The 15070-nt window shown below is 40.0% G+C and overlaps 1 protein-coding gene and 1 long non-coding RNA gene across 10 annotated transcripts in view; both read left to right on the forward strand.

Annotated features, from left to right (window-relative positions):
- Ccdc88a (coiled coil domain containing 88A) overlaps window positions 1–15070 on the forward strand; it is a 137404-nt gene that overhangs the window by 21027 nt on the left and 101307 nt on the right. For all 9 annotated transcript variants that reach the window (XM_006514455.4, XM_030245467.1, XM_017314219.2 and 6 more), the window contains exon 3: window positions 5753–5861. In XM_006514455.4, coding sequence (XP_006514518.1) covers window positions 5753–5861 — 109 coding nt within the window. The remainder of the gene's footprint in view (window positions 1–5752; window positions 5862–15070) is intronic.
- On the forward strand, window positions 5868–8542 carry Gm51886. Its single transcript, XR_003949645.1, has 2 exons — window positions 5868–8262; window positions 8375–8542. It is a non-coding gene; the product is annotated as a predicted gene, 51886 (long non-coding RNA).

The raw sequence follows: 15070 nt of genomic DNA on the forward strand, positions 1-15070 counted from the left end.
ATATATATATTTGTGTGTATATATATATGTACACACACACACACACACACACACACACACACACACACACACACACACATAGCATGGGATACCCTGGAACTAGAGTTATAAGTAGTTGTGAACCACTCAGTGTGGGTGGTGGGTGCTGGGAACTGAATTGAGATCCTGTAGAAGAGCAACAAGTGCTCTCAATTTCTGAGACATCTCTCTACCTCCCATCCATTATTATTTCTTGTTTTGAGAACTTTGTTCAGTTGCACAGCCTCTCCCTTTTTGTGTATGTAATTCATTTTTTAATTGGAAATATTGTTTTCTTGCAATATATTCTGATCAGTTTCTCCTTCATCTCCTTCCAGAGTCTCCCCCACCTCCCCACTCATCCAACTCCATGCGATTTCTGTTCATGAGTCCATTTATGTGGTGGATTACTTTATTGATTTACAGTTGTTGCTCCATCCTTGCATCTGTGGAATGAAGTGACATGGTTCATAATCTTTTTGTGTATTTTTTGAGACAAGGTTTTACGCTGTGGAATTCATGGAGCTCTCTCTGCCCCTGCCTCCTAAGTACTAGGATTAAAGGCATACACCAACAGGCCTAGCTTGATATGTTCTTGGATTCTGTTTATAATAAGAAATTTTGATCTGTATTTGTCAAAGAGATTGCTTATAATTTTGGCTGTATTTTTATCTTGTTTTGCTATCAGTCTAATGCTGGCTGAATTTGTGTAAAAGTATTTCTAATTCTCCTAATGTAATTTTCATCTCTGGGGCTTACCACCTCTGTCTGCTAACCTACTAGGCATAGGCCTGGAAACTCTGTACAATCTTATCTAGGCCTAGAGTGTTTTCAGCCACTGAGACTTACTGCTGAATAAATTCACCGCTTCCTTGTTTTTCTGGACTCTGATTCATCTCAGCTGTTCTGGCTCAAACTCTTCTCCAAATGTAGCAGGAGCACCCTCCCATATCTATCTATCTATCTATCTATCTATCTATCTATCTATCTATCTATCTATCTATTCCTCCCCTCCCCCTCCCCCTCTCTCTCTCCTTTTCCTGAATGTTCTCCTTTACCTCAAACTAACTCTAGCAATCTCTTCTTATCTTTGGGTTCCTCATTCTCTGACTTTCTGTCTTTACCTCTGTCTAGCTTGTTTCTCTCTCTCTCTCTCTCTCTCTCCCTGCCTCTGAACAACTGTCCCATTAAAACTGCCTCCTTCCCCCACCCCCAACCCCCTCTCTACACCGCTCTCTTAAGTAGCTTCCCTTTCCTCTCTCTCCTCATAAGAGTTGAGCATATCCTGTTCCGTCAAATCTTTCTCTGATTTGTCTCTTTGCCTGCCACTCAATTAGGCTTTACTTTCAAACTTGGATTCTTCCCTCTACAAACTAATTTTACCTTCGTTGTTTAGGATTACATGTGTGTACTAAGGGTGTGTCTATATTTCAGCCAGTGGGATTAAAGGTGTATGTGAAGGACTGAGCCACACCATTAGAAATAGGTATTTTCAGGAAATAACACAATCTTGGGGTTCACAATGTGATCAAATACCCTGCAAGAAAATTGGAAGCTTTTCTTTTCTTATGTACTAACATAGGAAGCATTACTTTTTAGTTCTTCTTTAAAGGTATGCTTCTGTGATGAATCCATCTCAACCTGGAGGTTATGCCAGTAAACCTATTGACAGTTAAAAAACCTTTTAATTGCTGCATCAATTACATTGTTTGTATTAGATATCTTTAATTTTTTTATTATCATTATATATATTTTTTGAGACAGGGTTTCTCTGTGTAGGCCTGGCTGTCCTGGCACTCACTTTGTAGACCAGGCTGGCCTCGAACTCAGAAATCCACCTGCCTCTGCCTCCCAAGTGCTGGGATTAAAGGCATGTGCCACCACCACCCGGTTTAATTTTTTTTAATCTTTTGATTTAACTTAGTTGATTGTAATGAAAAATTTGTTAAACCTCTTTGGCTCCCTGTGGGTTGTGAACATACTTTAAAATCTATATTTCATCTCTGCAATCCCAGACCCAATCTGGGAAGTGGCCCCCAGGGCCACTTTCATTCTTACATGCATGCGGACTTTTAATTTTTGTCTTTTTGCTTCCCTGCCATGGTGATTTTTTTCTCCTCTTTCAGTCACTTGATGACACAAATCTAAAAGTCCTGCTCTGTCTCCCTGCCCTACCATTGTCTGTACAGCAATTCTTTTTTCTTTTCTTTTTTGTTTGTTTGTTTGTTTGTTTGTTGTTTTTTTCCAGACAGGGTTTCTCTGTGTTAGCCCTAGCTGTCCTGGAACTCACTCTGTAGACCAGGCTGGCCTCGAACTCAGAAATCTACATGCCTCTGCCTCTTAGCAATTGAAGCCAGCTAGGGGCAGGCTTTGGGGAATCAAAATAAGACAAAGCATTAGAACTAATTCCTAACAGTAGGTCATATGCCTTTAGAAACTCATCCATTTCTTTCATGTTTTCCAACTTGTTGGACTATACATCTAGTATATCCATTGGAATACAGGGCTCCCAATGGAGAAGCTAGAGAAAGTACCCAAGAAGCTAAAGGGATCTGTAATCCTATAGAAGGAACAGCAATGTGAACTAAGCAGTACCCTCTGAGCTGCATGTGTAGCAGTAGATGGCCTAATTGGCCATCATTGGGAGGAGAGGCCTTTGGTCTTGCAAAGATTATGTGCCCCCAGTACAGGGAAATGCCAGGGTCAGAAAGTGGGAGTTGGTGGGTTGGGGAGCAGGGTGGGGGGAGGGTATAGGGGACTTTTGGGATAGCATTAGAAATGTAAATGAAGAAAATATCTACTTAAAAAATTGTTTAAAAAAAGAAGTATATCCATGATATCATTGGTATCATCTGTAGTGTCTCTAATCTTGTTAATTTGGGTTTTTTCTTTCTTGGTTAATTTATCTAAGGGTTATCAATCTCTCTCTCTCTCTCTTTTTTTTTTCAATGAACCAACTTTCATTTAATTGGTTTTTTTTTTAAGAAATTGGATATTTTACTTGTTTACATTTCAACTGTTATCCCCTCTCCTTGTTTCCCCTCTGCAAAGCCCCTCTTCCATCCCCCCTTACCCTGCTTCTGTGAGGGTGCTCCCCCCCCACTTCAGCCTCACTGCCCTAGCATTCCTCTACACTGGGGCATCAAGCATTCACAGAACCAAGGGCCTCCCCTTGCCTTGATGCCAGATAAGACCCCTTCAGCTCCTTCAGTTCTTCCCCTAACTTCTCCATTGGGGTCCCTGTGCTCAGTCTGATGGTTGGCTGCAAGCATCCACATCTGTATTGGTCAGGATCTGGCAGAGCCTCTCAGGAGACAGCTATATCAGGCTCCTATCAGCAAGCTCTTCTTGGTATCCACAGTAATATCTGGGTTTGGTGTCTGCATGTGGGATGGATCCCCAGGTGGGGCAGTCTCTGGATGGCCTTTCCTTCAGTCTCTGCTCCACTCTTTGTCCCTGTATTTCCTTTAGACAGGAGCAAATCTGGGTTAAAGTTTTGGAGATGGGTGGGTGGCCTCATCCCTCAGCCAGGGGGGTCATGCCTAACCCCTGGATATGGTCTGGACAGGTTCTTCCTCCCCTTTGTGGGGTGTTTCACCTAATGTCATCCCCATGGGGTCCTGCTTTTCTGGCATCTGGGACTTTCTGGTTGCTACCCCCAGTTCCCCATCCCCCATTGCTACACACTATAGCTATACATTGCTATTCAATTTCCTAACCCTCTATACATCTCCATCTCCTCCCATACCTGATTCTGCCCCTCTTTTTTCCCTCCCCATTCCTCTCTCCTCCCAAGTCCCTCCCACTCTGTACTTCCCTTGATTATATTGTTGCCCTTCTAAGTAGGACTGAAGCATCCATGCTTTGGTCTTCCTTCCTCTTGAGCTTCATGTGGTCTGTGAGTTGTATCATGGGTATTCCATGCTCTGCCTAATATCCACTTATCAGTGAGTACATACTAGGTGTTTTCTTTTGTGACTGAGTTACGTCAGGATGATATTTTCTAGATCCACCCATTTGCCTGCGAATTTCATGAAGTCATTGTTTTTAATAGCTGAGTAGTATTCCATTGTGTAAATGTACCACATTTTCCGTATCCATATGTTGAGGGACATCTGGTTTGTTCCCAGCTTCTGGCTATTACAAATAAGGCTGCTATGAATATAGTGGAGGATGTGTCCTTATTACATGTTGGAGCATCTTCTGGGTATATGCCCAGGAGTGGTATAGCTAGGTCCTCAGGTACTACTATGTCCAATTTTCTGAGGCACTGCCAGACTGATTTCCAGGGTTGTTGTACCAGCTTGCAATCCCACCAGCAATGGAGGAGTGTTCCTTTCTCTACATCCTCGCCAGCATCTGCTGTCACCTGAATTTTTGATCTTAGCCATTCTGACTGGTATGAGGTGGACTCTCAGGCTCATTTTGATTTGCATTTCCCTGATGACTAAGGATGTTGAACTAAGGATGGTGCTTCTCTGCCAATTCGAGTTTCTTCCTTTGAGAAATCTGTTTAGCTCATTTTCCCATTTTTTGATAGGGTTATTTGGTTCTCTGGAGTATCCAGTCTGTTATTCTATGTCTTTTTTATTGGGGAATTGAGACCATTGGTGTTAAGAGATAGTAAGGATAGTGATTGTTGTTTCCTGTTATTTCGTTGTTGCAGGTGGAAGTATGTTTGTGTGACTATCTTCTTTTGGGTTTGTTGATAAAAATTACTTTCTTGCTTTTTCTAGGGTATAGTTTCTCTCCTTGTGTTGGGAGTTCTCCATCTATTATCCTTTTTAAGGACTGTGTCCATTTTCTTTCCAGGTCATGAGTTGCTTTTCTTTTTGTTGTATTTAGTAATTTTTTTTGTATGATGGATAGTAGGACCATTATATTTTGTCCCAAAAACCTTGTGGTATTTAGACTTTGCCCTTCAATGAGTGATCAACATCTTTCTTCAGGTTGTCTTACTTGCTCAGTAAACTAGCTTATAGCTTCTATTCTGTCCATAATCTACTCTAACAGAACTTTTTTTTTTTTTTTTATGTGCATGGGTGTACCTTATATGTACTTGGCAGAGGCCAGAAGTGGGCATCTCTGAGACTGACTGGAATTCCACATAGTTGTGAGCTACCACTGGGTATTGGGAATCAAATCCTGGTTCTCTGGAAGAACAGCCAGTGCTCCTAACTACCGAGCCATCTCTCCACCCCTAGTCCCACTTTTCAGTTTCCCATTTTCAACTCTTTTTAACTCTGCTTTTCTACTATAATTTTTCTTTAAAATAGGTATTGTTTTGTTTTAGTCAATTCAAACATTTGCACAAGATAAAGATCCCAATTTCTGTTACCTACTTCATTTTCAAAAAGGTTTTCTGGGTTGTTTCCTAAAGAAGTAGAACCTACATTACTGAGTGAGGATAAGTAACCACTTGAGTTAATAACTTTGTTTAAGTGGATTTATTTTGTGAGAATGGAATTAGGAGGCTATTTCTTCCAGGAATAAAAAGTAACAGAAAATCAGTTAAGGGTATTTTGGTTTCAGATATATATTTCTACCAATTAAGGCATATTGGATATATCAATATTAGTTAGAAGCACAGAATATATAAGACAGTAGTAATTTGTTGTTATGTATCACTCACTAGCACAAATGACTACATAATCTTTAAAAGAAACTGTTATATTTATGTTTAATTGTGTTTTTGTATAATTAAAATCTTTTCTTCCCTCTAAATTTCTTTTAGTAATCCTAAGTCGGAGAGTCAACGAGTAAATAAAAAAGTCAACAATGATGCTTCCCTTAGAATTCACAATCTGTCCATTTTGGTGAAACAGATAAAATTTTATTATCAGGTAAGTGGCCTTTTCTTTTTAAAATAATATTCTAATAACAATGTACATATTTATATTTAAAACTTAATTCATTATTGAGAACTTGCATAAATGTTAGCTCACTTAAGTTATATTTTTGATATATGCTTTTTTAACACTTTAAGTTTGAATATATATGTCAGTTGTCAACTCTGAGCATTTTTTTTTAATGTTTGGATAGTTTGCCTGCATATATGCCTATATACCATGTGCATACCTAGTGACTATGGAGGCCAGAAGGGAAATGATTCCCTGGAAGTGTAATAACACATGGTGTGAGCCCACCATGTGGATGCTGGGAAACGAATCAGAGTACTGTGGAAGAGCAACCAGTGTTGTTCACCTCTCAGCCACAAGCCTTAATCATTCATTCATTCATTCATTCATTCGTTCATTTTTATGAATGTGGGGTAGATGTCTTCATACACTATAGGAGAAGGCATCAGATCTCACCACAGATGATTGTGAGCCACCATGTGGTTGCTGGGATTTGAACTCAGGACCTCTGGAAGAGCAGTCGTACTCTTAACCATTGAGCCATCTCTTCAGCCCCCAATTAATTCTTAATGCTGCTTAATGTCTCTTAAAATTTCTGTAGTTGCTTTATACAAATTTTTGTTTAGTAACCTATTTATTTATTTATTTTGGTTTTTTAAGACAGTGTTTCTCTGTGTAGCCCTGGCTGTCCTGGTACTCACTCTGAAGACCAGGCTGGCCTTGAACTCAGAAATCCTGACTCTGCCTCCCAAGTGCTGGGATTAAAAGCGTGCGACATCACTGCCTGGCTTCCTTTTTTTTTTTTTTAAAGACAAGGTTTCTCTGTGTATCCCTGGCTGTCCTGGAACTTGTAGACCAGGTTGTCCTCAAACTCAGCATGTTTCTGCCCCGAGTACTAAATGGTACTAAAGGCATGTACCATCATGCTCAGCTCTGAATTTGAGTTGAATATATAAATTTACCCAGACAAAAACAGACACTGCCCTACATGAGGCTCAAACTTACAACCCAGGGATTAAGAGTTCCATGCTCTACCAACTGAGCTAGCCAGGCCTCTAATTACCTAGTATAGCTATTAATTTGCCTCTTGAACTTTTGAGTATTGAGAAAGAAGAGTTCATGTGCTAATTTAAGCCAAAGGATTAATCAACTTTTCTTTTATATATGTTGAAGAGACTTTAGTAGGTGAAGATTAATATAAATTTATCTTGGAGAACTGGATCATTGTTTCTATATTTTATCCAGATTATTGGTTTAAATGTTTTTAAGAAAATCTTCTATTTCATGTTTTACAATTTCATACATGTATATACAGTGTATCTTAATTATATCCACCCACCCTTGACCCTGATCTGCCTTCCCACCTCTTCTGGAAGTCCCTTAAAATGTATCCCTCCCTCCCTTCTGGTAACCCACCAAGTCCTGTCAGTGCTGCCTGCTGGAACATTAGCTGGTCTTGCTGGCGTGGTTTTATGCAGTTAACAGAGCTGCAGTGACTTCATTAGTACAGCAGCCATGTCATGTCATGTTCCATCAAGAAGAGCTTTTGAAATCCTCTGACTCTTCGATTTCTTCTATGTTTACCAAATTAAGTATTTTTATATGAAGTCTGTTATTTCTCCAAAATTCATTCTTAAAATACTTTAATTCTCATACAAAGGCCAAAGTTATCCTGTGCCTATATGCTTTTGTAGAGTAGTGCTATAACTTTAGAATAGATTAATTTTAAATAATTTTTGTAACTTTTAAACTCTGCTTGGTTTTTTATTTTTACTGTAAAGACTTTATGCAAAAGAGTGTTTACTTAAATGAATGTGTCTGTGCACCATGTGGCCTACAAAAGCCAGAAGAGGGTGTCTTATCCTCTAGAACTGGAGTTACCGATGGTTGTGAACTGTTGCATACGTGCTAGAAATCAAAACCAGGTCCTCTGCAAGAACAGCAAATGTTCTTAACCACTGAGCCATCTCTCCAGCTCCTCTGTTGTTCTTTTTCAACTCTACAAAGTATTTGTCAAATCAACCAGTGTTTCTTTAGGTCAAGCTACAGGTTTTCTTTTCTCTGGTGTGTATGCCCAGTATATAAGGAGATCAAAAGAGAGTATCAGATCCCTTGCAACTGGTGGTACTGATGGTACTGGTTGTGAGACACCATGTGGATACTAGGAATCAAATGTAGGCCTTCTGCAAGAGCAACAAACACTTTTAACCACTGGGCCAGCTCTCCAGGCCTTCTTAATTTTTAAAAGACTTTATTTTATATGTGTGCATGATGTGCCTATATTAGTGTGCATGAACATCAGTGAATGGCATCTGATCCCTTGGAGTTAGAAAAATCCCAGAAAGTAATCCACAGCTGCTTTGTGGGTTCTGGAAACTTAACCCAGGTCTTCAAAAAGCTGTGTCCACACACACACACACACACACACACACACACACGATGTCCACTGAGCCATCTCTTCAGCCCTTACAATATATTCTTTGTTTAACTTAACCCAGGTCTTCAAAAAGCTGTGTCCACACACACACACACACACACACACACACACACACACACACACACACACACACACGATGTCCACTGAGCCATCTCTTCAGCCCTTACAATATATTCTTTGTTTCTTTTGTTATAGTGATGTTCGTTTTATCTTCTGATTGCTTTTTGCTTGATACCAACTTTGTCAAAATGACATATTGCTATTCTTTTGTTTTGTGGGTCTTTTCTTTATTTACATTTCAAATGTTATCTCTCCCCTCCCCCAACCCTCTATCCCCTTCCCCCTCCTCCTGCTTCTGTGAGGGTGTGTTCTCACCCACCTGCCCACTCCTACCTCCCTGCCCTTGCATTCCCCTACACTGGGGCATCAAGCCTTCATGGGACCAAGGGCCTCTTCTCCCGTTGATGCCCGACAAGGCCACCATCCTCTGCTACATATATGGCAAGAGCCATGGGTCCCTCAATGTGTACTCTTTGGTTAGTGGTTTTGACCCTGGGAACTCTGGTTGGTTGATATTGTTGTTCTTCCTAAGGGGTTGCAGACCCTTTCAGCTCCTTCAGTCCTTTCTCTGACTCATATTGCTATTCTTTCTTTCTTTTTTTTTCTTTTTTTTTTTTTTTTTGGTTTTTGGTTTTTGAGACGATTTCTCTGTGTAGCCCTGGCTGTTCTGGAACTCACTTTGTAGACCAGGCTGGTCTCCAACTCAGAAATCTGCCTGCCTCTGGCTCCGGAGTGCTGGGATTAAAGGCATACGCCACCACGCCCAGCTTCATATTGCTATTCTTAATTCTCTGTTTTCACTTAACCTCATCTTTTCATTTTCAGTCTTTTTTGTAGAAAGAGTAGGATTTTTCTTAATATAATAAGCTATTTTTGTGTGCACATATTATGTATTGATACTGTGTATTGAGCCCAGGACCAAGTACTGTATGATTCTGCTATGTCCTCAGCTTTTTAATTTTAAAAGACAAGTCTGTTTGGATATAGTCATATTGACTAGTAGTTCTTTACCCTGGGTCCTTGGAATGTGTTGTTATATACCTACCTGTCTAGGCCTTTCCACTGAGAGGCCTAATGTTATTCTGTTTTGTTTTTTTTTTTAAGTCAGTTAGCATTTTCCTTTGCAGCTGTTAAAATTGTTTAATTTTATGGTTTTAGCATTTTAACATCATGGAGAATTTCTTTTGTGGTCATGTCTGTTGATCTGTTGAGGGTTCTTAATGGATCCTGTACTTGGATATTCACATATCTGTCTTAGATTTGGGGGATTTTCTGGTTATCTCTATAAGTTGTTTTCTGTGCCTTAAGTTTGTGTTTGACATCTTTTTATGTACTCAGTGGAGTTCAGTTTCTTGGTTGTGGCCTAAATTTCTTGATAGTTTTGATATTTTTTTTGTATGTGGATGTAATATTTCTTTTTATTGATGGATTTTCTTTTATTTGGTGCTGCTATCCACTGTGGTAGATTTGTTGTTATTATTGGTTTTTAAATGCATTGATTTTTTTTTTTCACATTTCTGCTTTTCTGGATTCGTTTTTGTTGTTTGTCTGCTGTGTTATCTGTTTCCCTGGTAGATTTCCCACTGTATGCAGACCGTGCTGCCCAGGTCATACGTGTACTTCCTTACTTTTCTCACTGTTTGTTATCATTCTCTTCGAGGTTAGTGATTGTTTTTTAAACCAAACTGTTGTGTTGCCTTACATTTTACATTTTCAATATCTTTCAGTTCTTTCAATGAATTGATTGTGAACTTCTTTTTAAAATTTTTTAGGTAGGGCCTCACTACGTAGATTGGTCTGAAGGTCACTGTGTAGATCAGGCTAGTCTAGAACTCATAGAGAGCCTTCTGCCAATCCTTTGGAATGTTGTGATTAAAGACAAGCCATTACACCTGTCCACTGAGTGTGAGCTTTTGTTTTTTGTTTTGTTGTTATTGTTTTGAGTTTTTTTTTTTTTTTTTTGTTTTTTTTTTTTTTTTTTTTTTTGAGATAGGGTTTCTCTGTGTAGCCCTGGCTGTCCTGGAACTCACTTTGTAGACCAGGCTGGCCTCGAACTCAGAAATCTGCCTGCCTCTGCCTCCCAAGTGCTGGGATTAAAGGCGTGCGCCACCACGGCCCAGCTGAGTGTGAGCTTTTAAAGGAGGAACCTTGTTGCTTTTTTTTTTCATATTTTGCTTCCAATTTGTAATTTATACATTTGTCAGAGTTGGTATTTCATTATTTGGGATTCTTTTTAGGTAGAAACTTTCTCTGAAGGGCTCAATATCACTTGACTCCCAGAGAGGAGAAAACCACCATAGCTATAAATACACCAAGACAAAGCGTATACACAAAAGTAAAAATTATAAATGATGTAGTAAAAAATAGGAAATTAAATGAGAGTTCTTATGTATGACAGTATTAGTGCCTTCACAGCCAAAGCAGCATGAGACATGAAAGAAGGTAGAGGCTGTAGAAACTGAGTAGTGGGAGTCTGAAGAGCTGGTTTATAGATTAAGAGGGGTTACTGCTTTTGCAGAGGGGTCACAACTCCATGTTGCCTTAACACTGCCTGTAATCCTATTTTTGGAATCTAAGATCCTCTCCTGGCTCCCATGGGTTTCTGTATACATGTGGTGGACAAAATTCATGTAGGCACACACGTGCACATAAATTTGAAATTAATATTTAAAATTTTAAAGGGATGAGGATGTGGCTTAGTTGTTGTAATGTTTGTCTAGCATACACAAACCCTGGGTTAGCTTCTCTAGTTCCACATAAACCAGGAGAGGTAGTAAAATGCTGTGAGAAAACAAAAGTAAATAGCATTGAAGTAAAGGGCAGCATCTAGGCTCAGAGCTCCCAGTCCTGCCTGGCAGCAGACCACATGTGGCAAGGAAGGTAAGTACTCTTAGTGGCCATACACTTGCAGGAATTAGTCTTCTTTGTTACCTTTAGGTTATGGAACTTGATGCTTATCACAGGGTGCAGAGCCACCGGTGCTTCTGTTTTTCATAGCCTAAGTCCACTGCTGCTGAAAATTCTCACTAAGTCCAACTATCTTGCCTCTCATGACCTCCCATCACCTAGACACAGTGGTAGGGTGTCTTCAAGCTCCCATAGTTGTGATGGTTCTTTATTTTGAGGGCCTCAGAGTAGCAGTCTCAAAAAATAGGCCTCCTTTCAAAATGGCACCTGGACTTAGCACTTTGAGATATAAGTGAAAAGTCAAGGAGAAGGAAAGACAGACAAAGGATGTGCACATTGTTGACAATACAGCCTTTATTTTGGGAACTGGGGAAAGAGGGGTCTCTAATAATCAACTTGTTATCCACTTACAAACGAGGTTAGTTTTAGGCCAGAAAAGGGGGAGGCGGACAAGGAGGTTAAAAGTTTCCCTTTTAAGCCTGTGATTGTACATTGCTAAGAGTAACCAATAAGTAGTCGGCTAAAGAAGGTTAGCTGATGGATAAACATCTTTGCTGATCGGCCATTGCTTGGGTCAACAGGGCAAGACAGTAAAGACTCTAGAGAAACAAGTCAATTTACTTCTAGAAGCCATTACTGTAGTTACTGGAATTGTCACAATTCTACCAAAATTAAGTACTATACACAACAGTGTGGTCCTGGCTAACATTAAGGAGTGACAAAGTTGATTTTTTTTTTTTTCCTCCTGTACTGGGTCACCATGCAGACAAAATTGCTGACATAGGAGTTCTTTCTGCTAGATTTAAGCTTCTGAAAGCTGGGCTAGGACTACCAGTGCTGCCTGGCTGCCATTTAGATTTAACTTTGGCCTTTTCTTCCCTGAGAGAAAGAGAAGGCTGGAGCCCTGATTTACAAAACAAAACAAAACAAAAAACCAAGCCAGAGCTTTTCTGTTTTGTGTGATTTTTAGCTGTCCTCTTCCTTGTTTTTTTAAAATCTATCACTTTTATTGTTGTTCCTTTTCCAGGATAAACCTTTTTGTTACCTTGATTCCTTCTAAAACTCTGCCATCTTTTTTTTTTTTCCCTCTATGTAGCCATGGCTGTCGTGGAACTCACTCTCTAGACCAGGCTGTCCTCAAACTCATATAGATCCTCCTGCCTCTGCTTCCTGAGAACTGGAATTAGAGATGTGCACCACCACAGCCTGGCCCAAACTCTGCCATCTTACCTCAAATTATCTTTTTCTTTTTTTCCTTGTGTTCATATCTGGTTTGGGTTTTGAGATATTACTACTTTCTTAGAATAAGTCTGGAAGTTTTACAAGATATTTTGTTGTGTCTTATCATGATACCAGGAAAATTAAAGTCTCAAGAACTCATGGGTTTCTTAATCTCATTAATAAAATAGCTTAAGAATAGATTCAAATGGAAGCTCCAGTAAAGTGAAATATACTCAAGGGCAAACAAGCTGTAAATCTCAGCTGCTGCCTAGAGGAAGACACGAGTGGAGAGAAGGAAGACATAGAAGTCAGGCACAGAGTGGAAAGTCATGGATGCGGATGCTGTAGAAAAAAAACTGAAGCCTGAAGTGTTAGGGAGAACACACTTAGAACAAAGAAAGATTGAAAGATAAGCATTACACTTTACCAAGTAATTCAGAAAATAGGTCCAAACCATTTGGTTGTGCTCTATAAAGACTGCAGTTACAGGAAAAGTAATGTAAATAATGTATACTATCTCACTAGAGGGTTAGTTTTTCTGCCTATTTTTTCAACATGGATTCAGGTGAACCTGCTTCTCTATGGGTCTCCACCTAGACCAGAGATTTTTCTTTCTTGATTAGAAGGATTTTTTTTTCTTTTCCTTACTTTTTTTTTAATTAGATTTTTTAAAATTTACATTTCAAATGTTATCCCTTTCCTAGTTTCCCCTCTGAAAATCCCCTATTCCCTACCCCCTCCCCTTGCTTCCCAACCCACCCACTCTCATTCCTGGCCCTGGCATTCCCTTATACTGGGCATAGAGCCCTCACAGGACCAAGGATCTCTCCTCCTATTGATGACTGACTAGGCCATCCTCTGCTGCATATATAGCTAGAGCCACAAGTTCCACCATGTGTTTTCTTCAGTTGGTGGTTTATTTCAAAGGAGCTCTGGGGGTACTGGTTAGTTCATATTGATGTTCCTCCTATGGGGCTGCAAACCCCTTCAGCTCCTTGGGTACTTTCTCTGGCTCCTTCATTGGGGACCTTTTGCTCTGTCCAATAGATGACTGTGAGCATCCACTTATGTATTTGCCAAGCAATGGCAGAGCCTCTCAGGAGACAGCTATATCAGGCTCCTGTCAGCAGGCTCTTGTTGGCATCTGCCATAGTGTCTGGGTTTGGTGGTTGTTAATGGGGTGGATCCCCAAATGGGGCAGTCTCTGGATGGTCGTTCCTTCAGGCTCTGCTCCGAACTTTGTCTCTGTAACTTTTTCCATAGGTATTTTTTCCCCATTCTAAGAAGGAATGAAGTATCCACACTTTGGTCTTCCTTCTTCTTGAGTTTCATGTGTTTTACAAATTGTATCCTGGGTATTCTAAGTTTCTGGGCTAATACCCACTTATCAGTGAATGCATATCATGTTTACTCTTTTGTGATTGGGTTACCTCACTCAGGATTATATCCTCCAGATACATCCATTTGCCTAAGAATTTCATAAATTCGTTGTTTTTAATAGCTGAGTAGTACTCCATTATGTAAATGTACCACATTTTCTGTATCCATTCTTCTGTTGAGGGACATCTGGGTTCTTTTCAGCTTCTGGCTATTATAAATAAGGCTGCTATGAACATAGTAGAGCATGTGTCCTTATCACAAGTTGGAACATCTTCTGGGTATATGCGCAGGAGAGGTATTGCTGGATCTTCAGGTACTACTATGTCCAATTTTCTGAGGAACCGCCAAACTGATTTCCAGAGTGGTTGTACCAGCTTGCAGTCCCACCACCAATGAAGGAGTGTTACCCTTTCTCCACATCCTCGCCAGCATCTGCTATCACTTGAATTTTTGATCTTAGCCATTCTGACTGGTGTGAGTTGGAATCTCAGGGTTGTTTTCATTTGCATTTCCCTAACAGCATTTTCAACAAATGGTGCTGGCACAACTGGCGGTTATCATGTAGAAGAATGCGAATTGATCCATTTTTATCTCCTTGTAATAAGGTCAAGTCTACGTGGATCAAGGAACTCCATATAAAACCAGAGACACTGAAACTTATAGAGGAGAAAGAGGGGTGGGGGGAGGAACCTCAAAGATATTGGCATAGGGGAAAAAACCCTGAACGGATCAGCAATGACTTGAGAATTGACAAATGGGACCTTATAAAATTTCAAAGCTTCGTAAGGCAAAAGACACTGTCAATAAGACAAAAAGGCCACCAACAGATTGGGAAAGGATACCAATCCTAAATCACATAGGGGACTAATATCCAATATATACAAAGAACTCAAGAAGCTGGACTCCAGAAAATCAAATAACCATATTAAAAAATGGGGTAAAGAGTTAAACAAAGAATTCTCAGCTGAGGAATACTGAATGGCTGAAAAGCACCTGAAAAAAATCTCTTCTCTTCTCTCTCTTCTCTTCTCTTCTCTTCTCTTCTCTTCTCTTCTCTTCTCTTCTCTTCTCTTCTCTTCTCTTCTCTTCTCTACTCTACTCTACTCTACTCTTCTCCCCCTCCCCTCCCCTGCCCTCCCCTCCCCTCCCCTGCCCTCCCCTCCCCTCCCCTCCCCTCCCCTTCCCTCCT

This window comes from Mus musculus, chromosome 11, assembly GCF_000001635.26.
Source record: "Mus musculus strain C57BL/6J chromosome 11, GRCm38.p6 C57BL/6J".
Classification (NCBI taxonomy): Eukaryota; Metazoa; Chordata; class Mammalia; order Rodentia; family Muridae; genus Mus; species Mus musculus.